General features: G+C 53.5%; 1 protein-coding gene across 2 annotated transcripts in view; it reads right to left on the reverse strand.

The window, feature by feature from the left end:
* Positions 1 to 12075: 12075 nt before the first annotated feature.
* EHMT2 (euchromatic histone lysine methyltransferase 2) overlaps positions 12076 to 25206 on the reverse strand; it is a 61546-nt gene continuing 48415 nt past the window's right edge. For both annotated transcript variants that reach the window (XM_075323276.1, XM_075323275.1), the window contains 6 exons: positions 17608 to 17685; positions 17401 to 17516; positions 16025 to 16111; positions 15541 to 15619; positions 13604 to 13779; positions 12076 to 12466 (listed from right to left, as the gene is read on the reverse strand). In XM_075323276.1, coding sequence (XP_075179391.1) covers positions 12286 to 12466; positions 13604 to 13779; positions 15541 to 15619; positions 16025 to 16111; positions 17401 to 17516; positions 17608 to 17685 — 717 coding nt within the window. In that variant the 3' untranslated portion in view covers positions 12076 to 12285. The remainder of the gene's footprint in view (positions 12467 to 13603; positions 13780 to 15540; positions 15620 to 16024; positions 16112 to 17400; positions 17517 to 17607; positions 17686 to 25206) is intronic.

Here is a 25206-nt window from a genome sequence, read left to right on the forward strand (position 1 = left end):
TCTCCTACTAACTCCGGCCACACACTCTCCCACTAACTCCGGCCACCCTCTCCTACTAACTCCAGCCGCCCTTTCCTAACTCCGGCCACCCTCTCCCACTAACTCCGGCCACCCTCTCCCACTAACTCCGGCCACCCTCTCCCACTAACTCCGGCCACCCTCTCCTACTAACTCCGGCCGCCCTCTCCTACTAACTCCAGCCGCCCTCTCCTACTAACTCCAGCCGCCCTCTCCTACTAACTCCGGCCACCCTCTCCCACTAACTCCGGCCACCCTCTCCCACTAACTCCAGCCGCCCTCTCCTACTAACCCCAGCCGCCCTCTCCTACTAACTCCGGCCACCCTCTCCCACTAACTCCGGCCACCCTCTCCCACTAACTCCGGCCACCCTCTCCCACTAACTCCGGCCACCCTCTCCCACTAACTCCAGCCGCCCTCTCCTACTAACCCCAGCCGCCCTCTCCTACTAACTCCGGCCACCCTCTCCTACTAACTCCGGCCGCCCTCTCCTACTAACTCCGGCCGCCCTCTCCTACTAACTCCGGCCACCCTCTCCTACTAACTCCGGCCGCCCTCTCCTACTAACTCCGGCCGCCCTCTCCTACTAACCCCAGCCGCCCTCTCCTACTAACTCCGGCCACCCTCTCCTACTAACTCCGGCCGCCCTCTCCTACTAACTCCGGCCGCCCTCTCCTACTAACTCCAGCCGCCCTCTCCTACTAACTCCGGCCGCCCTCTCCCACTAACTCCGGCCGCCCTCTCCCACTAACTCCGGCCGCCCTCTCCCACTAACTCCGGCCACCCTCTCCCATTAACACAGGCCGCCCTCTCCCACTAACTCCGGTCCCGAATACTGCAATATGCCTAAATTTGTAGCTTTTAGCCCAGGAAAGGCAAAGTCTGATAGAAGTAGGGTCCAGTCGGGGGAGGCGCCTTTTTCAGCATTAGTGCTCTGATGAATTGGCCAATTTGTGCAGTAATTATTAACCCAGTAGCTGCCATTGTTTATGAGCCGAGTCTTATCGCACTCACTTTCGACCATAGGAGTGAAGAGCAGCCTCTACTGGTAAAGGGACGAGGCGAGATCTGCCCCATACAGTGACCTCTATAATGCCCGGGTATAGGGACGTCCTTGTCTGCCCCTTATAGTGACCTCTGTACTGCCCGAGTATTGGGACGTCCATGTCTGCCCCCTATAGTGACCTCTATACTGCCCGAGTATAGGGACGTCCATGTCTGCCCCATACAGTGACCTCTATACTGCCCGGGTATAGGGACGTCCATGTCTGCCCCATACAGTGACCTCTATACTGCCCGGGTATAGGGACGTCCTTGTCTGCCCCTTATAGTGACCTCTATACTGCCCGAGTATAGGGACGTCCATGTCTGCCCCCTATAGTGACCTCTATACTGCCCGAGTATAGGGACGTCCATGTCTGCCCCCTATAGTGACCTCTATACTGCCCGGGTACAGGGACGTCCATGTCTGCCCCCTATAGTGACCTCTATACTGCCCGGGTATAGGGACGTCCATGTCTGCCCCCTATAGTGACCTCTATAGTGCCCGAGTACAGGAGCGTCCATGTCTGCCCCCTATAGTGACCTCTATAGTGCCTGGGTACAGGAGCGTCCATGTCTGCCCCCTATAGTGACCTCTATAGTGCCCGGGTACAGGAGCGTCCATGTCTGCCCCCTATAGTGACCTCTATAGTGCCTGAGTACAGGAGCGTCCATGTCTGCCCCCTATAGTGACCTCTATAGTGCCCGGGTACAGGAGCGTCCATGTCTGCCCCCTATAGTGATCTCTATAGTGCCCGGGTACAGGAGCGTCCATGTCTGCCCCCTATAGTGACCTCTATAGTGCCCGAGTACAGGAGCGTCCATGTCTGCCCCCTATAGTGACCTCTATAGTGCCTGGGTACAGGAGCGTCCATGTCTGCTCCCTATAGTGACCTCTATAGTGCCTGGGTACAGGAGCGTCCATGTCTGCCCCCTATAGTGACCTCTATAGTGCCCGGGTACAGGAGCGTCCATGTCTGCCCCCTATAGTGACCTCTATAGTGCCCGGGTACAGGAGCGTCCATGTCTGCCCCCTATAGTGACCTCTATAGTGCCTGAGTACAGGAGCGTCCATGTCTGCCCCCTATAGTGACCTCTATAGTGCCCGGGTACAGGAGCGTCCATGTCTGCCCCCTATAGTGATCTCTATAGTGCCCGGGTACAGGAGCGTCCATGTCTGCCCCCTATAGTGACCTCTATAGTGCCCGAGTACAGGAGCGTCCATGTCTGCCCCCTATAGTGACCTCTATAGTGCCTGGGTACAGGAGCGTCCATGTCTGCTCCCTATAGTGACCTCTATAGTGCCTGGGTACAGGAGCGTCCATGTCTGCCCCCTATAGTGACCTCTATAGTGCCAGAGTACAGGAGCGTCCATGTCTGCCCCCTATAGTGACCTCTATAGTGCCCGAGTACAGGAGCGTCCATGTCTGCCCCCTATAGTGACCTCTATAGTGCCTGGGTACAGGAGCGTCCATGTCTGCTCCCTATAGTGACCTCTATAGTGCCTGGGTACAGGAGCGTCCATGTCTGCCCCCTATAGTGACCTCTATAGTGCCTGGGTACAGGAGCGTCCATGTCTGCCCCCTATAGTGACCTCTATAGTGCCAGAGTACAGGAGCGTCCATGTCTGCCCCCTATAGTGACCTCTATAGTGCCAGAGTACAGGAGCGTCCATGTCTGCCCCCTATAGTGACCTCTATAGTGCCAGAGTACAGGAGCGTCCATGTCTGCCCCCTATAGTGACCTCTATAGTGCCAGAGTACAGGAGCGTCCATGTCTGCCCCCTATAGTGACCTCTATAGTGCCTGGGTACAGGAGCGTCCATGTCTGCCCCCTATAGTGACCTCTATAGTGCCTGGGTACAGGAGCGTCCATGTCTGCCCCCTATAGTGACCTCTATAGTGCCCGGGTACAGGGACGTCCATGTCTGCCCCCTATAGTGACCTCTATAGTGCCTGGGTACAGGAGCGTCCATGTCTGCCCCCTATAGTGACCTCTATAGTGCCTGGGTACAGGGACGTCCATGTCTGCCCCCTATAGTGACCTCTATAGTGCCCGGGTACAGGAGCGTCCATGTCTGCCCCCTATAGTGACCTCTATAGTGCCCGGGTACAGGAGCGTCCATGTCTGCCCCCTATAGTGACCTCTATAGTGCCCGGGTACAGGAGCGTCCATGTCTGCTCCCTATAGTGACCTCTATAGTGCCTGGGTACAGGAGCGTCCATGTCTGCCCCCTATAGTGACCTCTATAGTGCCCGGGTACAGGGACGTCCATGTCTGCCCCCTATAGTGACCTCTATAGTGCCTGGGTACAGGAGCGTCCATGTCTGCCCCCTATAGTGACCTCTATAGTGCCTGGGTACAGGGACGTCCATGTCTGCCCCCTATAGTGACCTCTATAGTGCCCGGGTACAGGAGCGTCCATGTCTGCCCCCTATAGTGACCTCTATAGTGCCCGGGTACAGGAGCGTCCATGTCTGCCCCCTATAGTGACCTCTATAGTGCCCGGGTACAGGAGCGTCCATGTCTGCTCCCTATAGTGACCTCTATAGTGCCCGGGTACAGGAGCGTCCATGTCTGCCCCCTATAGTGACCTCTATAGTGCCAGAGTACAGGAGCGTCCATGTCTGCCCCCTATAGTGACCTCTATAGTGCCCGGGTACAGGAGCGTCCATGTCTGCTCCCTATAGTGACCTCTATAGTGCCCGGGTACAGGAGCGTCCATGTCTGCTTCCTACGCTGTGTACAGGGCAGCGGTGAGTCAGACGGAGCCATATTTATAGACCAGTTACCATGTAAATGATTATATACAGAAGGAGCGAAGGAGGATTGTGAAATATTAACAAAGATTTCCCCGGAACCGTGCGCTGCCGCCTCTTCTCGCCAACACAGGGAAACCTGGGCAAACGCCGGGGGACACTTGGCCAAAATCCACAAACCTTAATCAAGATGGTCAACATAAGACAACCCCATTATAACGCAGCGGGATCTGCAGGGGTCAATGTCTGGTCCTAGCTCAGTCTAACACCCGCCATGGCCCACAGAGGGGGTCCGGAGTGGTGACCCCAGATATGACGTCCATTCATCTCAGTAGGACACAGAAACTTTAAAACCTCTTTAAAGGGATGTTCCAACAATCACAACCTCTATATACTGTACCACAACCTCTATATACTGTACCACAACCTCTATATACTGTATCACAACCTCTATATACTGTATCACAACCTCTATATACTGTACCACAACCTCTATATACTGTACCACAACCTCTATATACTGTACCACAACCTCTATGTACTGTACCACAACCTCTATGTACTGTATCACAACCTCTATATACTGTACCACAACCTCTATATACTGTACCACAACCTCTATATACTGTACCACAACCTCTATATACTGTACCACAACCTCTATGTACTGTATCACAACCTCTATGTACTGTACCACAACCTCTATATACTGTATCACAACCTCTATATACTGTATCACAACCTCTATATACTGTACCACAACCTCTATATACTGTACCACAACCTCTATATACTGTACCACAACCTCTATGTACTGTATCACAACCTCTATATACTGTATCACAACCTCTATATACTGTACCACAACCTCTATATACTGTATCACAACCTCTATATACTGTACCACAAGAACCCGGGGTCCCTGCTCTGCCCCAATTTTTTTTCCCAACTGCAGTCACGTATTCGCTCTGTTCAAAGTCTGGCAAGTAGAAGGAGGTGGCTTACAGGGCTTTGGTGCTGGTAGCCATAAATCACCGGACATGGCCAATGCAAATATTTTTGCTCAACTCTAGTGACCTCTAGTAAAGAGCGGAGACTACCATGCTCATCACTAGTTACCAGTACTGAGCTCCCGAGCATGGTAGTGCCCGCTCATCACTAGTTACCAGTACTGAGCACCCGAGCATGGTAGTGTCCGCTCATCACTAGTTACCAGTACTGAGCACCCGAGCATGGTAGTGCCCGCTCATCACTAGTTACCAGTACTGAGCACCCGAGCATGGTAGTGCCCGCTCATCACTAGTTACCAGTACTGAGCACCTGAGCATGGTAGTGCCCGCTCATCACTAGTTACCAGTACTGAGCACCCGAGCATGGTAGTGCCCGCTCATCACTAGTTACCAGTACTGAGCACCCGAGCATGGTAGCGCCCGCTCATCACTAGTTACCAGTACTGAGCACCCGAGCATGGTAGTGCCCGCTCATCACTAGTTACCAGTACTGAGCACCTGAGCATGGTAGTGCCCGCTCATCACTAGTTACCAGTACTGAGCACCCGAGCATGGTAGTGCCCGCTCATCACTAGTTACCAGTACTGAGCACCCGAGCATGGTAGCGCCCGCTCATCACTAGTTACCAGTACTGAGCACCCGAGCATGGTAGTGCCCGCTCATCACTAGTTACCAGTACTGAGCACCCGAGCATGGTAGTGCCCGCTCATCACTAGTTACCAGTACTGAGCACCCGAGCATGGTAGTGTCCGCTCATCACTAGTTACCAGTACTGAGCACCCGAGCATGGTAGTGCCCGCTCATCACTAGTTACCAGTACTGAGCACCCGAGCATGGTAGTGCCCGCTCATCACTAGTTACCAGTACAGAGCACCCGAGCATGGTAGTGCCCACTCATCACTAGTTACAAGTACTGAGCACTCGAGCATGGTAGTGCCCGCTCATCACTAGTTACCAGTAACAGAGCACCCGAGCATGGTAGTGCTCTCTCATCACTAGTTACCAGTACTGAGCACCCGAGCATGGTAGTGCCCGCTCATCACTAGTTACCAGTACTGAGCACCCGAGCATGGTAGTGCCCGCTCATCACTAGTTACCAGTACTGAGCACCCGAGCATGGTAGTGCCCGCTCATCACTAGTTACCAGTACTGAGCACCCGAGCATGGTAGTGCTCTCTCATCACTAGTTACCAGTACTGAGCACCCGAGCATGGTAGTGCTCTCTCATCACTAGTTACCAGTACTGAGCACCCGAGCATGGTAGTGCCCGCTCATCACTAGTTACCAGTACTGAGCACCCGAGCATGGTAGTGCCCGCTCATCACTAGTTACCAGTACTGAGCACCCGAGCATGGTAGTGCCCGCTCATCACTAGTGACCACCATTCACTATCCCATTGGATAAATTGACAAAACCCCTAAAGCTGTACAATTATGCACCCACATATAGTGGAGCAGTACATATCTGGCATGTAGCTGATGTTGGGTCATACGTGCATTATGCACACACCATTATATCACTATGTGAAGTTCTAAAATAAACACATGAAAAAACAAAGTCCAAAAACTAAAAAAGGCAGAACAAGGAAGAGAGCTGCGGTGCGGATGCGTGCAATATACTGAGCTATTGCTACAATAAAATGCAGATGACTTCAATCCCGGGAGTGACGGCCGACCACTGACTTATTAACAGAGGATGTGGGCACATAACTACAAGGAAAGGCGAAGACAAGAAATAGAAAAACATACCCCAAAATAGCTGTAAATAGCAGAGTATCTTAAAGACATGAGATTCTGCAGGAAGATACGAAAATCCTGGAATGATACAACCAAGTGACTGGTCCGGAGGGGTCTATCACCCGCAGACGCCGATTCCTGTACAATGGCTGAGGGTCTCTATAAAGTTTACAAAACCAATTTTCACATATGAAGTGGCTGAGGCGCCTGGGTGACAAAAAAATACTAGACCCCATGGACCATATAATTTGTTGCGCACTTTTTCCTGCGCAAACAGATGCTTCATATGTGGTGGAAAACTACTATTTGGGCGCACGGCACAGATCGTAAAGGAGGGAGCGCCATATTTGAGTTCAGATTTAGTTGGAATGGTTTGTGGGTGCCATGTCACATTGGCAGAGCCCCTGAGGTGCAGAACAGCAGAAACCCCCACAAGTGACCTAATTTTACCATCTACACCTTTCAAGGAATTCATCTAGAGATGTGGTTAACATATTGGCACTACAGGCATGTCATAGTATGTTATACCAATGGGGGGGGGGGTGATGAAAAATTATCAGCAAAATTTAGCTTTAGCTCTAGATTTTACATGGGAATATAGGTAATAATGGCACAAAAAAAAAGGTCAATTTTTGCTGAGTGTGGCTATACCCCACATGTGGCTGTATAGTTCTGCTCAGACACATAATGAAATTCTCAAGGGAAGAAGTGCTACTTGACCCTTGGAGCACAGACTTTCTTAGAATAGCTTGCCAATAGTGCCAGAAGATCAACCCCTACCCCCCAAGTGACCCTATTTTGTGAATGACACCAGTCTCTAAATTCATCCACAGGTGTAGTGCCTATTTTGACTCCATGGGTGTTTTCCAGATACAGGAATGCAAAACATGTGGATACTAGATATGGTTTAGGCACACTGTGGGACTGAGAAAGGAGGGGGTTGTTTGGATTTGGGAGTGCAGATTTTGCTGGATTTCTTTTTGAGGGAAGGCATGGCGCTTTTCCAGAGCTTTTGCGTTACCAGTAACATAGAAGCTCCCTACATTTCCCTTGACCGATGACAAACCTGAGTAGAGGTTTGTTTTTGTATTTTTTTTTCGGAATGAGTTAAAGCTTTAATTGGGAACATTTTACGACATTTATCCTGCGCTCTATGCTGAGAACTTTGTGGTTTCCATCTATATCTCCAAATAACGTGATTCAGATGACCCCGGAGGGATCCATTCACTTTACTGAGGCAGCCGAGTTACTCCGGACTCTGTCGGGTCTCTTTTCAGAGGTGTCTGTCTTTTCACAAGTGCACAAAACTGTGGCCGACCGAGCTTTTATGAACGCTCAAAAAGATGGACACTGCTGAATTATGAGCCAGAGGGAGTCCACAGTGTCTCCTCCCGCCTCATTATAGTGAAGGTTACGTGAGGGGTTCGGTCTGAATCCCGTATTTCAGAGACGTACATGTAAATCTCGGTGTAAGTGCTCAATGTAGAGCGCAGGATAAATGTGAGCTGAGTCTTACTATAATTTAGAGGCAGAATAAACAACAGCAGGGCAGGATTATTTTTTTTTATGCCATTCATCATACAGTATAAGTGATTAGATGGTTTTATTCTTCGGGTTCGTGCGATTACAGTGATACCAGGTTTATATGGCGTTTTTATATTTGGTTACTATCAAAAACTTTTTAAAAGCATTTTATTTTGTATCACCATGTATTGGTGCTATCATTTTTCTGTAAGTGTTTGTTTATTGCGGAACGAGTAGATGTTTTTATCGGTACCATTACATTTTTTGATCGCTTTCTATTCCGATTTTTGGGAGGCAACAAACAAAAACCAGCAATTCATATTTTTTTTTTTTTTTTTAAGTTGTTCACTGGTAAAAGTTATAACATGGCTTTGTTTTTCAGGTTAGTATTATTACAGCAATACTACATTTATGGGGTTTTTTTATGTTTTGCCACCTACACCCAATAATAACAACTTTATAGAGGAAAAAAATATTAACTTTGCATTGCTATAGCTTCTTTATTTTTCCGCTAAAGCTGTATGGCAACTTGTTTTTTGAGGGATGAGGTGACTTTATCAGGGATATTTATATTTGACTTTTTGATCAATTTTTATTCCACTTTTTTTCTGGCAGTTTGATAGAAAAGCCTAATGTTGCCATTTTTTTTTCAATGGTGTTCACTGAAGGGGTTAACTAGTATGACAGATTTAGAGATCGGGACACCCCGGATGTGGCAATACCAAATATGTGCACTTTTTTACATAAATATGTTTATAGTATATTTTTTTTTCATTTTTTGGGTATTATTTTTTTCTTTTTACTTTAATTAGTCTAATCCCTGGTGTAAATTATTGCAAGGCACAACCATAGCAATACATTATACCTGTCAATGTGACACTGATAGAGTGCCTGTTTGACTATACTCTTGGCATGATCTAACAGGCCACTGTAGCCAGGAAACCCAGAGGTCATTTAACCTCAGGATGACATTGATCCAGATTCTCACACATTGTAAATTGTAATTATAGACAGTGTGTCCTCTTCATTGCCATTCTATCAGGATTATAGGTGCTGGAACATCATTATCCTTCATTCCAAGAAGGTATTGCTCCTGCTAAAGGCCATTGGTCTTTCTACCGATTTTAGGCCTATGTTCATTTTGACAGACAAAAGTAGAGAAGCAAAGACACCCCCCTAATTCTTGGAGTGACAAAATCCCAATCTCAGTTTTAGAAAGATTGGCCCCAACTTCCTGTAGTGTCAAAGACCAGCCCCTACTTCCTGTACAGCATAAAATACCCACCCCCACTTCCTGTAGTGTTGGAGACCGGCCACACTTCCTCTAGAGCATCAGAGACCAGCTCCATTTCCTATAGAGCATCAGAGACCAGCCCCATTTCCTGTAGAGCATCAGAGACCAGCCCCATTTTCTATAGAGCATCAGAGACCAGCCCCATTTCCTGTAGAGCATCAGAGACCAGCCCCATTTCCTATAGAGCATCAGAGACCAGCCCCATTTCCTGTAGAGCATCAGAGACCAGCCCCATTTCCTGTAGAGCATCAGAGACCAGCCCCATTTCCTGTAGAGCATCAGAGACCAGCCCCATTTCCTGTAGAGCATCAGAGACCAGCCCCATTTCCTGTAGAGCATCAGAGACCAGCCCCATTTCCTGAAGAGCATCAGAGACCATCCCCACTTCCTGTACAGCATCATAGACCTGCCCCCACTTCCTATGGCGCGTCAGAACCACCCCCACTTCCTGTAGAGCGTCAAAAACCCACCCTCACTTCCTATGCAGTCAGAGACCCGCCTCACTTCCTGTACAGCGTCAGACCCGCCCTCACTTTCTATGCAAAGACCTGCCCTCACTTCCTGTAGTGTCAAAGACCAGCCTCCATTTCCTCTAGTGTCAAGAGACCCGCCCCCACTTACTGTAGCGCATTAAAGACCCACCCCCACTTCCTGTAGTTTCAAAGTCCAGCCACCATTACCTGTAGAGCATCAAAGACCCACATCCTGTAGAGCGCCTCACTTTCTGTACAGCTTCAGACCCGTCCCTATTTTCTATACAAAGACCCGCCCTCACTTCCTGTAGTGTCAAAGACCAGCCTCCTGTAGTGTCAGAGACCCATCCCCACTTACTGTAGAGCATTAAAGACCCGCCCCACTTAATTTTCAGCCTGAAAGCCCCCCCACTTCCTGTGCAATGTCAAAGACCCACCCCCACTTCCTGCAAAATGTCAAAGACCCACCTCCACTTTCTGTGCAATGTCAAAGACCCACCCCCACTTCCTGTACAGCAACAAAGACCCGTCCCACTTCCTGTAGAATGTCAGACCCACCCCCACTTCCTGTAGAATGTCAGACCCGCCCCCACTTCCTGTAGAATGTCAGACCCGCCCCCACTTCCTGTAGAATGTCAGACCCGCCTCCACTTCCTGTAGAATGTCAGATCCGCCCCCACTTCCTGTAGAATGACAGACCCGCCTCCACTTCCTGTAGAATGTCAGACCCGCCTCCACTTCCTGTAGAATGTAAGACCCGCCCCCACTTCCTGTAGAATGACAGACCCGCTTCACTTCCTGTAGAATGTCAGACCCGCTCCCACTTCCTGTAGAATGTCAGACCCGTCCCCACTTCCTGTAGAATGTCAGACCCGCCCCCACTTCCTGTAGAATGTCAGACCCGCCTCCACTTCCTGTAGAATGTCAGACCCGCCCCAACTTCCTGTAGAATGTCAGACCCGCCTCCTCTTCCTGTAGAATGTCAGACCCGCCCCCACTTCCTGTAGAATGTCAGACCCGCCCCCACTTCCTGTAGAATGTCAGACCCGCCTCCACTTCCTGTAGAATGTCAGATCCGCCCCCACTTCCTGTAGAATGACAGACCCGCCTCCACTTCCTGTAGAATGTCAGACCCGCCTCCACTTCCTGTAGAATGTAAGACCCGCCCCCACTTCCTGTAGAATGACAGACCCGCTTCACTTCCTGTAGAATGTCAGACCCGCTCCCACTTCCTGTAGAATGTCAGACCCGTCCCCACTTCCTGTAGAATGTCAGACCCGCCCCCACTTCCTGTAGAATGTCAGACCCGCCTCCACTTCCTGTAGAATGTCAGACCCGCCCCAACTTCCTGTAGAATGTCAGACCCGCCTCCTCTTCCTGTAGAATGTCAGACCCGCCCCCACTTTCTGTAGAATGTCAGATCCGCCCCCACTTCCTGTAGAATGTCAGACCCACCCCACCTCCTCCTGTAGAATGTCAGACCCGCCCCAACTTCCTGTAGAATGTCAGACCCGCCCCAACTTCCTGTAGAATGTCAGACCCGCCTCCTCTTCCTGTAGAATGTCAGACCCACCCCCACTTCCTGTAGAATGTCAGACCCGCCCCCACTTCCTGTAGAATGTCAGACCCGCCCCCACTTTCTGTAGAATGTCAGATCCGCCCCCACTTCCTGTAGAATGTCAGACCCGCCTCCTCTTCCTGTAGAATGTCAGACCCATCCCCACTTCCTGTAGAATGTCAGACCCGCCCCCACTTCCTGTAGAATGTCAGACCCGCCCCCACTTCCTGTAGAATGACAAAGACCCGCCTCCTCTTCCTTTACAGCAACAGACCCGCCCCTACTCCCCTGATCACACGGCACAGTGGCCGTGCAGACACAATCACTCAGATGAGACCTCTCCATACAGCCGGTCTCTATGTACGGTGAGCACACGGTGACATTCTGTGTACACAGACCTATTTACACATGTAGGGTACAGAGAACACATTCCTCGCCCACAGCTGTAGCGGATTCATTAGTAGCTGCTGACAGAAGCATTTCCTCCCTATTCACCCTCTACTTTATTTTACAACTGAAGGGAATCAGGACTGACAGAGGCCAATATTGACCGATGAGGCCGAGCGCTCTGCACACCACACGGCCGGCCGGTACATCAGCAGGTGACTAAACCATAAAGAAGCATTACATGGAGCACACAATGCTAAATGTATATATATATATATATAAAAAAAAGTCAACATTTTTATTGTGTTGGTGAGGTTGGACGATTTACAAGACAATGATCAGGCAGGAGAACGGCGAGCAGAGAAAAGCTCTGCACGATGACGGCTCTGTCCCCGGACAGGACAGTGGTGAACAGTGCGATGCTCTGCAGGATCTCGGACGCTCTGCAGGGAAACCTTTCATCTACGCTCCGATAGGAGTCTAACCTATAATACAGTCTGAGGAGGAGCAGCCGCGGATACGGGCACCGAATCCGGGACCTCTATCCGGGCCAGGCGGCTCTGCTCCAAGGCAATGGCTTCTGCCGAGTGCTTGCACCGCTCCGATCCGCACTGACACGTGAAGTATTTGCTCTTGATGTCCCAGAAACGATCACCGTAATCAAACCTGGAGGGGACGAGAACAGAAAAACAATGGTTACATACAGAGGGCACAAAAACTAGAAATAATGGGGATTCAAAGAACAGATCAAGGATTTAGAGGTAAAGGGACTAGATCATAAGAACATCGCTGCACAATGTGTGATCGGTGCGGATCCTACTGCTCAAAGATGAAGGTCATAGGGTTTGGATTCCCCCATGAGCATGAGGCGCTACGGAAGGGAAGGCGAGGAGCTCCGGAAGGGAAGGCGCTGAGCGTGGCGCTCCAGGAGGGAAGGCGCTGAGCGTGGCGCTCCAGGAGGGAAGGCGCTGAGCGTGGCGCTCCAGGAAGGAAGGCGCTGAGCGTGGCGCTCCAGGAGGGAAGGCGCTGAGCGTGGCGCTCCAGGAGGGAAGGCGCTGAGCGTGGCGCTCCAGGAGGGAAGGCGCTGAGCGTGGCGCTCCAGGAGGGAAGGCGCTGAGCGTGGCGCTCCAGGAGGGAAGGCGCTGAGCGTGGCGCTCCAGGAGGGAAGGCGCTGAGCGTGGCGCTCCAGGAGGGAAGGCGTTGAGCGTGGCGCTCCAGGAGGGAAGGCGCTGAGCATGGCGCTCCAGGAGGGAAGGCGCTGAGCGTGGCGCTCCAGAAGGGAAGGCGCTGAGCGAGGCGCTCCGGAAGGGAAGGCGAGGAGCGAGGCGCTCCGGAAGGGAAGGCGAGGAGCGAGGTGCCCCGGAAGGGAAGGCGAGGAGCGAGGCGCCCCGGAAGGGAAGGCGAGGAGCGAAGCGCTCCTGAAGGAAGGCGAGGAGCGAAGCGCTCCTGAAGGAAAGAGATGAATGGAAATCTTTAATGCTCTAATTTACAGAGGGTTTTTTATAACCCCCTGACCACAAAGCAATGTTGGGTCCTGGAGGATGTAGAGGTTATCTTGTCCACCCTGTATTCCCATCCTAAAAAGAACCTGGAGAGCAAGGAGCTCTGCCTCCTACACACCAAGCCAGACTGGTGTAGCTCGATATCTGCAGGAGGAATATTTTTACTCCACCTCCTGGATGAAGCAGGTATAGCCAAGGACATCATAGGAATCCAGCTGCAGCCACCATTCCTGCCCCATAACGTCTCCAAGGGGTTGAGAAAAGGAATGAACAAAAATTCAATTCAATTCTTGCTGCTTACCCGAGCTCCTCTCCTGCCCGGATTTCTCTGCCACTGAAGAAGGCAATCCGGGGAAAGCGCAGATCCTGGTGGGACATGAAGACGCGCACGGGGATCAGGTTGGGCTCACACAGGTGATTGATGAAGCGGCTGACATTGCCATAGTACCGGGCGTCGATGCAGTACACCTCTCCGTCCTGAGAGAGAAGAGCGAGGAGATTAGTGATGAGGGCATGTGCAGACATAGCGTACCCCAAAAATGCATTAAAACTGGACACATTTTTCTGCAAAAAAGTGCATATTTGATGCATAAAATTTCTGCACTAAATCTGCAGTGTGCACATTGCCTTTCAACTAAGGAATAGTGATGGACGAATAGTAACTATTCATGTTCGGATTATTTTTAACGAGTCCCAAAGTATTATTCCGGTATTTGTCACGAAAAACGGACCTAATGCAAATCAATGGGAAACCAGAGCATTTTTCTTGCGGTGACGAATACTGGAATAGCGCTCAATAGTCGGTAAGCATAATCTGTTGTGAATGTCATCCGAGTGGGTGCTGGTGTGCAGCTCCCTCTGGTGGCCAGGAATGGTAATGAAGCTGAGTCTGAATCTTTGACCCATACAGGTGTTGGAGTTAATTGGGAATCCAGGAAGTCCTATTGCAAATCAGCCTAGTGTATTTAGGAGAGCACTTGCTGCCTGGCGGCCGCCAGTGATCATGCTTCCTGCCTGCTTCTGAAGATGGCTGGGAGTTTTCCCTACAGTTTCTCCCATTTCTTCTGTGCCTGAATCTACTCCAGATAAGTTTACTGTTTCTGTGCTTAATTGCTGATATTGCACTTAAGAGTGTTTCTGCATATTCGATTTGGTTCTGTGTTTGTTTCCTTGTATGTGAGAATCTGTCTTTCTGCTTTTGTGAGCAGGGCAGTTCTTCCAGCAAGAAAGGGAGCTGGCTCCCTGTTCATGTTTGTATTATTTGCACTTTAGAATATTATTTGTTCTGTGATTTTGTTTCTTCCCATTATATCTGCAGTTCTGTTTAAAGTGTCTGGCACAAGAGTACCTGATATAGTGGGGGAGAGACCGTGTGGTCTTAGTATTTTTTTCCTATCAGGAGTTTATTTTTTTGCAGGTTTTTTTCACAGGCCGCAATCAGTTATCTGTCCTGTTGTATCTAGTAAGTAGGGACTCACCTTTGCTTATCTATATTTTCTGTGTATTGTGATTTCTTACATCACCGTCGTTTACATGTTGGGGGCTTGCTATTTCTTTGGGGACTGCTCCGAGGCAAGTTAGGATTCCTCATTTCCATCTTTGAGGTGTAGCAAGTTTCTCCGGCAGTGACAAGGTATCTAGGTGTGTTAAGTACATCCCACTTCTAGTTCTAGTGTTGTCTGATAGATAGGGAATTGCGGTCAGCTCAGTTTCCAACTACTCTTTTTGTTTTCTTTTTTCCTGATTAAAGGGATTTTTTGTGATCGTCCACGGTTACCAGATCATAACAATAATTCAAACATGAATAGTTATTATTTGCCCATCTAAGCAACTATGGAGAACACAGCCACGTATCCTACGTCTCAAATCTTTATTTTTATATAGCGCTAACATATTCCGCAGCGCTCTACATACATCAGGACCACTGTCCCCATTGGGGCTCACAATCTAAAGCCCCTATCTGTATGTCTTTTGGAGTGTGGGAAGAAACCAGAGAACCCGGAGGAAACCCACGCAAACATGGGGAGAACATACAAGCTCCTTGCAGATGGTGTCGTTGGTGGGATTTGAACCCAGGACCCCAGCGCTGCAAGACTACAGTGCTAACCACTGAGCCACCACAAGACTACAGTGCTAACCACTGAGCCACCACAAGACTGCAGTGCTAACCACTGATCCACCACAAGACTGCAGTGCTAACCACCGAGCCACCATGCCGCCCTACGTCTCAGATCTAACCTTGTTATCCAGGTCAAAGAGATAAGAATCGTCTTCTCTCACGTCGGCTTCTGCATCAGAGATCAGCTCCCCCACGTATCTGCAGGAGGAAGACGAGATTAAGGGGTTATAGCACAGAAACATCATATGGAAAGCAGAATAATGAGCGCAGCTCTGGAGTATAACCCTGGATCAAAACTACAAATATAATTGCATTTACAGTAAATGTGAAAAAGAATCAAAAAGGTATTAAAGGGATTAACAGTAGTACCGCAGTCATCAATCTGAATTTCCATGTTAATTTAAGGCATTGGTCATTCTTTTCTTTAGGGAGTTATATAATTGTATCAGCCGCCCGTGTGACAGCCTCCGCAGGGCGCACGACTGGGTTTTCCCAATGTCGTAAACTAGAAGTCAATCCTCAGCCATATTAACGAGGGAGATTCACCATTCGGGACTGTGGGAGTCATACATTATAAGGCGCACCATCAGCCGGGATACTCACTCGCAGATGAAGGACCCCTGGGGAATGGCCTGCAGAGCCCTCACCCCCCAGCCCATCTTCGCTGTACGATAGAGCTGCAGTCGGACCCTGAAACAGAAATTTGGGTTGTTTCGTTGTCATCTTTCCATACAATATTTGACGCAATAGATAAACTAGGTAGGAAGCACGACCCCTATAAATATTCTGACAACTTGTGATTTTAATGTAAGGGAGTACGGAAGTAGGATCATAGTGTAGGGCTGGGAACTGGAGACGTCCAACAATCACCAGAAGGGGAATTGCACCCCGACGCTGCTTTAATTCAGTGCTCCATCCACATAGATGGATCAAACCCCTCGGAGTGGTCATCACCTATTTAGTGGATGGTTGTAACGCTCACCACTGGTGCTGGGGCGGTGACAGAGTATAAGTGGACCTACTGGACCTGGGCTTACCCTTAGTGAGAGGAGCTTAAGAGCCTGCCGACAGGTACAACTCCCAGGGCAGTGACTGGGAATGTGGCAGCTGACCCCCAGGACAGGAGACGGACTGAGGTATGGACATAGTTGCAGCAGGATGGCTGAGGCAGACAGGAGAGCGGGTACAGACAGGTATGGCCGGCACAGTAGGGGCAGATCAGTATGGGAAGGCGGACTCAGGAATAGGTAACTGGACAGGAGCACGGGACCTGACAACTAGCTAGAAGACTGAAAGACTGACTAAAGGCGTTGTGCAGGCACCTCCCCTAGTAAGAGGATGCCTTAAGTACCTTAGTGCCTCTCAACCATAGGCTGCAAAGCACTTCTGGGAAATAGTGCGCCGTCCCTTAATAAGAAGGGCAGGTGTGCGTGTGTGCCCGAAGTTTACTGCCGGGAGACCTGTGCTGCAGACCCCAGGAGGAGGAGAGGCCGGGCCGCGGCTGAGGAGATTCAGGCGCTACAATGGTGATCACTTATACCTACTGGAACACCCCTTTAAGAAGCAAAAACAATACAGTAACCTCCTTTATTCTTGAAGAAATTTGATCTGACCGGGGTATGCAATTCTCACTGGCTATAGAAACGTCTGCTTCATGCAACAATTCTACACATGGGGTGAGGTGGTCTTTAGGACTCTCCCCTCATCGGTCATGTTGCATTCAAGCATGCCCAATTTTTGTTTCTCCTCCTCACACGTGAGCTCGGAGGGGTCCGGGTGTATTTCATGTGTATGGTCAGTTTTATTGAAGATGGAAGTAAAGAGGAGGCCCCTAATAGGACATTTTTTAATGCCTTTCTAGGTGACATGGAGGAGGCACTGCCATCTCATAAGACCCTGTCTACTAGCGTGGCCTGAGCCCTGTCGCTCCGGAGGTCCTGGCACGGCCGTGTATCCGGCACTGGTCACACAAGGCTTACTTTATGCCGCTCTGCACCACTCTGTTCTTGCACGTCTGCCAGCACGCACAGGCCTGGTTACATTCAAAGATAAGTGGAGGCTCGATCTTATTAAACTCCTGCAGCAGACGCCCGTCCTACAGAGAAAAGCGAGAGGACGTAACGTGAGGACGCCTGACCGCGAGACAAAGGTAGAGCCGCTGTGAGGAGCGGCGTATAATCCCTCACCTTATCATACCAGCAGCGGATGCTGAGCTGCCCGCACAGGCAATTACTGGAGGAGCAGTCGTCCTGGCAGCTGCAATTCTGTCCACACAAAAGAAGGGTGAGCGGCAGAAATGGAGAAGAATATAGAAGAGGAGGCGGGGGAGAGGAGGCGGGGGAGAGGAGACGGGGGAGAGGAGACGGGGGAGAGGAGACGGGGGAGAGGAGACGGGGGAGAGGAGACGGAGAAGAGGAGACGGAGAAGAGGAGACGGAGAAGAGGAGACGGAGAAGAGGAGACGGGGAAGAGGAGACGGGGAGCGGAGGCGGAGAAGAGGAGGCGGAGAAGAGGAGACGGAGAAGAGGAGACGGGGAAGAGGAGACGGGGAAGAGGAGGCAGAGAAGAGGAGACGGAGAAGAGGAGACGGAGAAGAGGAGACGGAGAAGAGGAGGCGGAGAAGAGGAGACGGGGAGCGGAGGCGGAGAAGAGGAGACGGAGAAGAGGAGACGGAGAAGAGGAGGCGGAGAAGAGGAGGCGGAGAAGAGGAGGCGGAGAAGAGGAGGCGGAGAAGAGGAGACGGGGAAGAGGAGACGGGGAAGAGGAGGCAGAGAAGAGGAGACGGAGAAGAGGAGACGGAGAAGAGGAGGCGGAGAAGAGGAGACGGGGAGCGGAGGCGGAGAAGAGGAGACGGAGAAGAGGAGACGGGGAGCGGAGGCGGAGAAGAGGAGACGGAGAAGAGGAGACGGAGAAGAGGAGACGGGGAGCGGAGGCGGAGAAGAGGAGGCGGAGAAGAGGAGACGGAGAAGAGGAGACGGAGAAGAGGAGACGAAGAAGAGGAGACGGAGAAGAGGATGCGGAGAAGAGGAGACGGAGAAGAGGAGACGGGGAGCGGAGGCAGAGAAGAGGAGACGGAGAAGAGGAGACGGAGAAGAGGAGGCGGAGAAGAGGAGACGGGGAGCGGAGGCGGAGAAGAGGAGACGGAGAAGAGGAGACGGAGAAGAGGAGACGGGGAGCGGAGGCGGAGAAGAGGAGACGGAGAAGAGGAGACGGAGAAGAGGAGGCGGAGAAGAGGAGACGGAGAAGAGGAGACGGGGAAGAGGAGACGGGGAAGAGGAGACGGGGAGCGGAGGCAGAGAAGAGGAGACGGAGAAGAGGAGACGGAGAAGAGGAGACGGAGAAGAGGAGACGGAGAAGAGGAGACGGAGAAGAGGAGACGGAGAAGAGGAGACGGAGAAGAGGAGACGGAGAAGAGGAGACGGAGAAGAGGAGACGGAGAAGAGGAGACGGGGAGCGGAGGCGGAGAAGAGGAGACGGAGAAGAGGAGACGGGGAGCGGAGGCGGAGAAGAGGAGACGGGGAAGAGGAGACGGGGAGCGGAGGCGGAGAAGAGGAGACGGAGAAGAGGAGACGGAGAAGAGGAGACGGAGAAGAGGAGACGGAGAAGAGGAGACGGAGAAGAGGAGACGGAGAAGAGGAGGCGGAGAAGAGGAGGCGGAGAAGAGGAGACGGAGAAGAGGAGACGGAGAAGAGGAGACGGGGAGCGGAGGCGGAGAAGAGGAGACGGAGAAGAGGAGACGGAGAAGAGGAGACTGAGAAGAGGAGACGGAGAAGAGGAGACGGGGAGCGGAGGCGGAGAAGAGGAGACGGAGAAGAGGAGACGGGGAGCGGAGGCGGAGAAGAGGAGACGGGGAAGAGGAGACGGGGAGCGGAGGCGGAGAAGAGGAGACGGAGAAGAGGAGACGGAGAAGAGGAGACGGAGACGAGGAGACGGAGAAGAGGAGACGGAGAAGAGGAGGCGGAGAAGAGGAGACGGGGAGCGGAGGCAGAGAAGAGGAGGCGGAGAAGAGGAGGCGGAGAAGAGGAGGCGGAGAAGAGGAGGCGGAGAAGAGGAGGCGGAGAAGAGGAGACGGAGAAGAGGAGACGGGGAGCGGAGGCGGAGAAGAGGAGACGGAGAAGAGGAGACGGGGAGCGGAGGCGGAGAAGAGGAGACGGAGAAGAGGAGACGGAGAAGAGGAGACGGGGAAGAGGAGACGGGGAGCGGAGGCGGAGAAGAGGAGACGGAGAAGAGGAGACGGAGAAGAGGAGACGGGGAGCGGAGGCGGAGAAGAGGAGACGGAGAAGAGGAGACGGGGAGCGGAGGCGGAGAAGAGGAGACGGAGAAGAGGAGACGGGGAGCGGAGGCGGAGAAGAGGAGACGGAGAAGAGGAGACGGAGAAGAGGAGACGGAGAAGAGGAGGCGGAGAAGAGGAGACGGAGAAGAGGAGGCAGAGAAGAGGAGACGGGGAGCGGAGGCAGAGAAGAGGAGACGGAGAAGAGGAGGCGGAGAAGAGGAGGCGGAGAAGAGGAGACGGGGAGCGGAGGCGGAGAAGAGGAGACGGAGAAGAGGAGACGGGGAGCGGAGGCGGAGAAGAGGAGACGGAGAAGAGGAGACGGAGAAGAGGAGACGGGGAAGAGGAGACGGGGAGCGGAGGCGGAGAAGAGGAGACGGAGAAGAGGAGACGGAGAAGAGGAGACGGGGAGCGGAGGCGGAGAAGAGGAGACGGAGAAGAGGAGACGGAGAAGAGGAGACGGAGAAGAGACGGAGAAGAGGAGACGGAGAAGAGGAGGCGGAGAAGAGGAGGCGGAGAAGAGGAGGCGGAGAAGAGGAGACGGAGAAGAGGAGACGGAGAAGAGGAGACGGAGAAGAGGAGACGGAGAAGAGGAGACGGAGAAGAGGAGACGGAGAAGAGGAGACGGAGAAGAGGAGACGGAGAAGAGGAGACGGAGAAGAGGAGACGGAGAAGAGGAGACGGAGAAGAGGAGACGGAGAAGAGGAGACGGAGAAGAGGAGACGGAGAAGAGGAGGCGGAGAAGAGGAGGCGGAGAAGAGGAGACGGAGAAGAGGAGACGGAGAAGAGGAGACGGAGAAGAGGAGACGGAGAAGAGGAGACGGGGAGCGGAGGCAGAGAAGAGGAGACGGGGAGCGGAGGCAGAGAAGAGGAGACGGAGAAGAGGAGACGGAGAAGAGGAGACGGAGAAGAGGAGACGGAGAAGAGGAGACGGAGAAGAGGAGGCGGAGAAGAGGAGACGGAGAAGAGGAGACGGAGAAGAGGAGACGGAGAAGAGGAGACGGAGAAGAGGAGACGGAGAAGAGGAGACGGAGAAGAGGAGGCGGAGAAGAGGAGGCGGAGAAGAGGAGACGGAGAAGAGGAGACGGAGAAGAGGAGACGGAGAAGAGGAGACGGAGAAGAGGAGACGGAGAAGAGGAGACGGAGAAGAGGAGACGGGGAGCGGAGGCAGAGAAGAGGAGACGGAGAAGAGGAGACGGAGAAGAGGAGACGGGGAAGAGGAGACGGAGAAGAGGAGACGGGGAGCGGAGGCAGAGAAGAAGAGACGGAGAAGAGGAGACGGAGAAGAGGAGACGGAGAAGAGGAGGCGGAGAAGAGGAGACGGGGAGCGGAGGCGGAGAAGAGGAGACGGAGAAGAGGAGACGGAGAAGAGGAGACGGGGAGCGGAGGCGGAGAAGAGGAGACGGAGAAGAGGAGACGGAGAAGAGGAGACGGAGAAGAGGAGACGGAGAAGAGGAGACGGAGAAGAGGAGACGGAGAAGAGGAGGCGGAGAAGAGGAGGCGGAGAAGAGGAGACGGAGAAGAGGAGACGGAGAAGAGGAGACGGAGAAGAGGAGACGGAGAAGAGGAGACGGAGAAGAGGAGACGGGGAGCGGAGGCAGAGAAGAGGAGACGGGGAGCGGAGGCAGAGAAGAGGAGACGGAGAAGAGGAGACGGAGAAGAGGAGACGGAGAAGAGGAGACGGAGAAGAGGAGGCGGAGAAGAGGAGGCGGAGAAGAGGAGACGGAGAAGAGGAGACGGAGAAGAGGAGACGGAGAAGAGGAGACGGAGAAGAGGAGACGGAGAAGAGGAGGCGGAGAAGAGGAGGCGGAGAAGAGGAGACGGAGAAGAGGAGACGGAGAAGAGGAGACGGAGAAGAGGAGACGGAGAAGAGGAGACGGGGAGCGGAGGCAGAGAAGAGGAGACGGAGAAGAGGAGACGGAGAAGAGGAGACGGGGAAGAGGAGACGGAGAAGAGGAGACGGGGAGCGGAGGCAGAGAAGAAGAGACGGAGAAGAGGAGACGGAGAAGAGGAGACGGAGAAGAGGAGACGGAGAAGAGGAGGCGGAGAAGAGGAGACGGGGAGCGGAGGCGGAGAAGAGGAGACGGAGAAGAGGAGACGGAGAAGAGGAGACGGGGAGCGGAGGCGGAGAAGAGGAGACGGAGAAGAGGAGACGGAGAAGAGGAGACGGAGAAGAGGAGACGGAGAAGAGGAGACGGAGAAGAGGAGACGGAGAAGAGGAGACGGAGAAGAGGAGACGGAGAAGAGGAGACGGAGAAGAGGAGACGGAGAAGAGGAGACGGAGAAGAGGAGACGGAGAAGAGGAGGCGGAGAAGAGGAGACGGAGAAGAGGAGACGGAGAAGAGGAGACGGAGAAGAGGAGACGGAGAAGAGGAGACGGAGAAGAGGAGACGGAGAAGAGGAGACGGGGAGCGGAGGCAGAGAAGAGGAGACGGGGAGCGGAGGCAGAGAAGAGGAGACGGAGAAGAGGAGACGGAGAAGAGGAGACGGAGAAGAGGAGACGGAGAAGAGGAGACGGAGAAGAGGAGACGGGGAGCGGAGGCGGAGAAGAGGAGACGGAGAAGAGGAGACGGGGAGCGGAGGCGGAGAAGAGGAGACAGAGAAGAGGAGACGGGGAGAGGAGACGGGGAGCGGAGGCGGAGAAGAGGAGACGGGGAGCGGAGGCAGAGAAGAGGAGACGGGGAGCGGAGGCAGAGAAGAGGAGACGGAGAAGAGGAGACGGAGAAGAGGAGACGGAGAAGAGGAGACGGAGAAGAGGAGACGGAGAAGAGGAGACGGGGAGCGGAGGCAGAGAAGAGGAGACGGAGAAGAGGAGACGGAGAAGAGGAGACGGAGAAGAGGAGACGGAGAAGAGGAGACGGAGAAGAGGAGACGGGGAGCGGAGGCAGAGAAGAGGAGACGGAGAAGAGGAGACGGAGAAGAGGAGACGGAGAAGAGGAGACGGAGAAGAGGAGACGGAGAAGAGGAGACGGAGAAGAGGAGACGGGGAGCGGAGGCAGAGAAGAGGAGACGGAGAAGAGGAGACGGAGAAGAGGAGACGGAGAAGAGGAGACGGAGAAGAGGAGACGGGGAGCGGAGGCGGAGAAGAGGAGACGGAGAAGAGGAGACGGGGAGCGGAGGCAGAGAAGAGGAGACGGAGAAGAGGAGGCGGAGAAGAGGAGGCGGAGAAGAGGAGACGGGGAGCGGAGGCGGAGAAGAGGAGACGGAGAAGAGGAGACGGGGAGCGGAGGCGGAGAAGAGGAGACGGAGAAGAGGAGACGGAGAAGAGGAGACGGGGAAGAGGAGACGGAGAAGAGGAGACGGGGAGCGGAGGCAGAGAAGAAGAGACGGAGAAGAGGAGACGGAGAAGAGGAGACGGAGAAGAGGAGGCGGAGAAGAGGAGACGGGGAGCGGAGGCGGAGAAGAGGAGACGGAGAAGAGGAGACTGAGAAGAGGAGACGAAGAAGAGGAGACGGAGAAGAGGAGACGGGGAGCGGAGGCAGAGAAGAGGAGACGGAGAAGAGGAGACGGAGAAGAGGAGACGGAGAAGAGGAGACGGAGAAGAGGAGACGGAGAAGAGGAGACGGAGAAGAGGAGACGGAGAAGAGGAGACGGAGAAGAGGAGACGGAGAAGAGGAGACGGAGAAGAGGAGACGGAGAAGAGGAGACGGGGAGCGGAGGCGGAGAAGAGGAGACGGAGAAGAGGAGACGGGGAGCGGAGGCAGAGAAGAGGAGACGGAGAAGAGGAGGCGGAGAAGAGGAGGCGGAGAAGAGGAGGCGGAGAAGAGGAGACGGGGAGCGGAGGCGGAGAAGAGGAGACGGAGAAGAGGAGACGGGGAGCGGAGGCGGAGAAGAGGAGACGGAGAAGAGGAGACGGAGAAGAGGAGACGGGGAAGAGGAGACGGAGAAGAGGAGACGGGGAGCGGAGGCAGAGAAGAAGAGACGGAGAAGAGGAGACGGAGAAGAGGAGACGGAGAAGAGGAGGCGGAGAAGAGGAGACGGGGAGCGGAGGCGGAGAAGAGGAGACGGAGAAGAGGAGACGGAGAAGAGGAGACGGGGAGCGGAGGCAGAGAAGAGGAGACGGAGAAGAGGAGACGGAGAAGAGGAGACGGAGAAGAGGAGACGGAGAAGAGGAGACGGAGAAGAGGAGACGGAGAAGAGGAGACGGAGAAGAGGAGACGGGGAGCGGAGGCGGAGAAGAGGAGACGGAGAAGAGGAGACGGGGAGCGGAGGCGGAGAAGAGGAGACGGAGAAGAGGAGACGGGGAGCGGAGGCGGAGAAGAGGAGACGGAGAAGAGGAGACAGAGAAGAGGAGACGGGGAGCGGAGGCGGAGAAGAGGAGACGGAGAAGAGGAGACGGAGAAGAGGAGACGGAGAAGAGGAGACGGAGAAGAGGAGACGGGGAGCGGAGGCGGAGAAGAGGAGACGGAGAAGAGGAGACGGAGAAGAGGAGACGGAGAAGAGGAGACGGAGAAGAGGAGACGGAGAAGAGGAGACGGAGAAGAGGAGACGGAGAAGAGGAGACGGAGAAGAGGAGACGGAGAAGAGGAGACGGGGAGCGGAGGCGGAGAAGAGGAGACGGGGAGCGGAGGCAGAGAAGAGGAGACGGAGAAGAGGAGACGGAGAAGAGGAGACGGAGAAGAGGAGACGGAGAAGAGGAGACGGAGAAGAGGAGACGGGGAGCGGAGGCGGAGAAGAGGAGACGGAAAAGAGGAGACGGAGAAGAGGAGACGGAGAAGAGGAGACGGAGAAGAGGAGCCGGAGAAGAGGAGACGGAGAAGAGGAGACGGAGAAGAGGAGACGGAGAAGAGGAGACGGGGAGCGGAGGCGGAGAAGAGGAGACGGAGAAGAGGAGACGGAGAAGAGGAGACGGAGAAGAGGAGACGGAGAAGAGGAGACGGAGAAGAGGAGACGGAGAAGAGGAGACGGAGAAGAGGAGACGGAGAAGAGGAGACGGAGAAGAGGAGACGGAGAAGAGGAGACGGAGAAGAGGAGACGGAGAAGAGGAGACGGGGAGCGGAGGCGGAGAAGAGGAGACGGGGAGCGGAGGCGGAGAAGAGGAGACGGAGAAGAGGAGACGGGGAGCGGAGGCGGAGAAGAGGAGACGGAGAAGAGGAGACGGAGAAGAGGAGACGGAGAAGAGGAGACGAGGAGCGGAGACGGAGAAGAGGAGACGGAGAAGAGGAGACGGAGAAGAGGAGACGGAGAAGAGGAGACGGAGAAGAGGAGACGGAGAAGAGGAGACGGAGAAGAGGAGACGGAGAAGAGGAGACGGAGAAGAGGAGACGGAGAAGAGGAGACGGTGAGCGGAGACGGAGAAGAGGAGACGGTGAGCGGAGACGGAGAAGAGGAGACGGAGAAGAGGAGACGGAGAAGAGGAGACGGAGAAGAGGAGACGGGGAGCGGAGACGGGGAGCGGAGGCGGAGAAGAGGAGACGGGGAGCGGAGAAGAGGAGACGGGGAGCGGAGGCGGAGAAGAGGAGATGGGGAGCGGAGGCGGAGAAGAGGAGACGGGGAGCGGAGGCGGAGAAGAGGAG

Source organism: Anomaloglossus baeobatrachus, chromosome 9 (assembly GCF_048569485.1).
Source record: "Anomaloglossus baeobatrachus isolate aAnoBae1 chromosome 9, aAnoBae1.hap1, whole genome shotgun sequence".
Taxonomy (NCBI): domain Eukaryota; kingdom Metazoa; phylum Chordata; class Amphibia; order Anura; family Aromobatidae; genus Anomaloglossus; species Anomaloglossus baeobatrachus.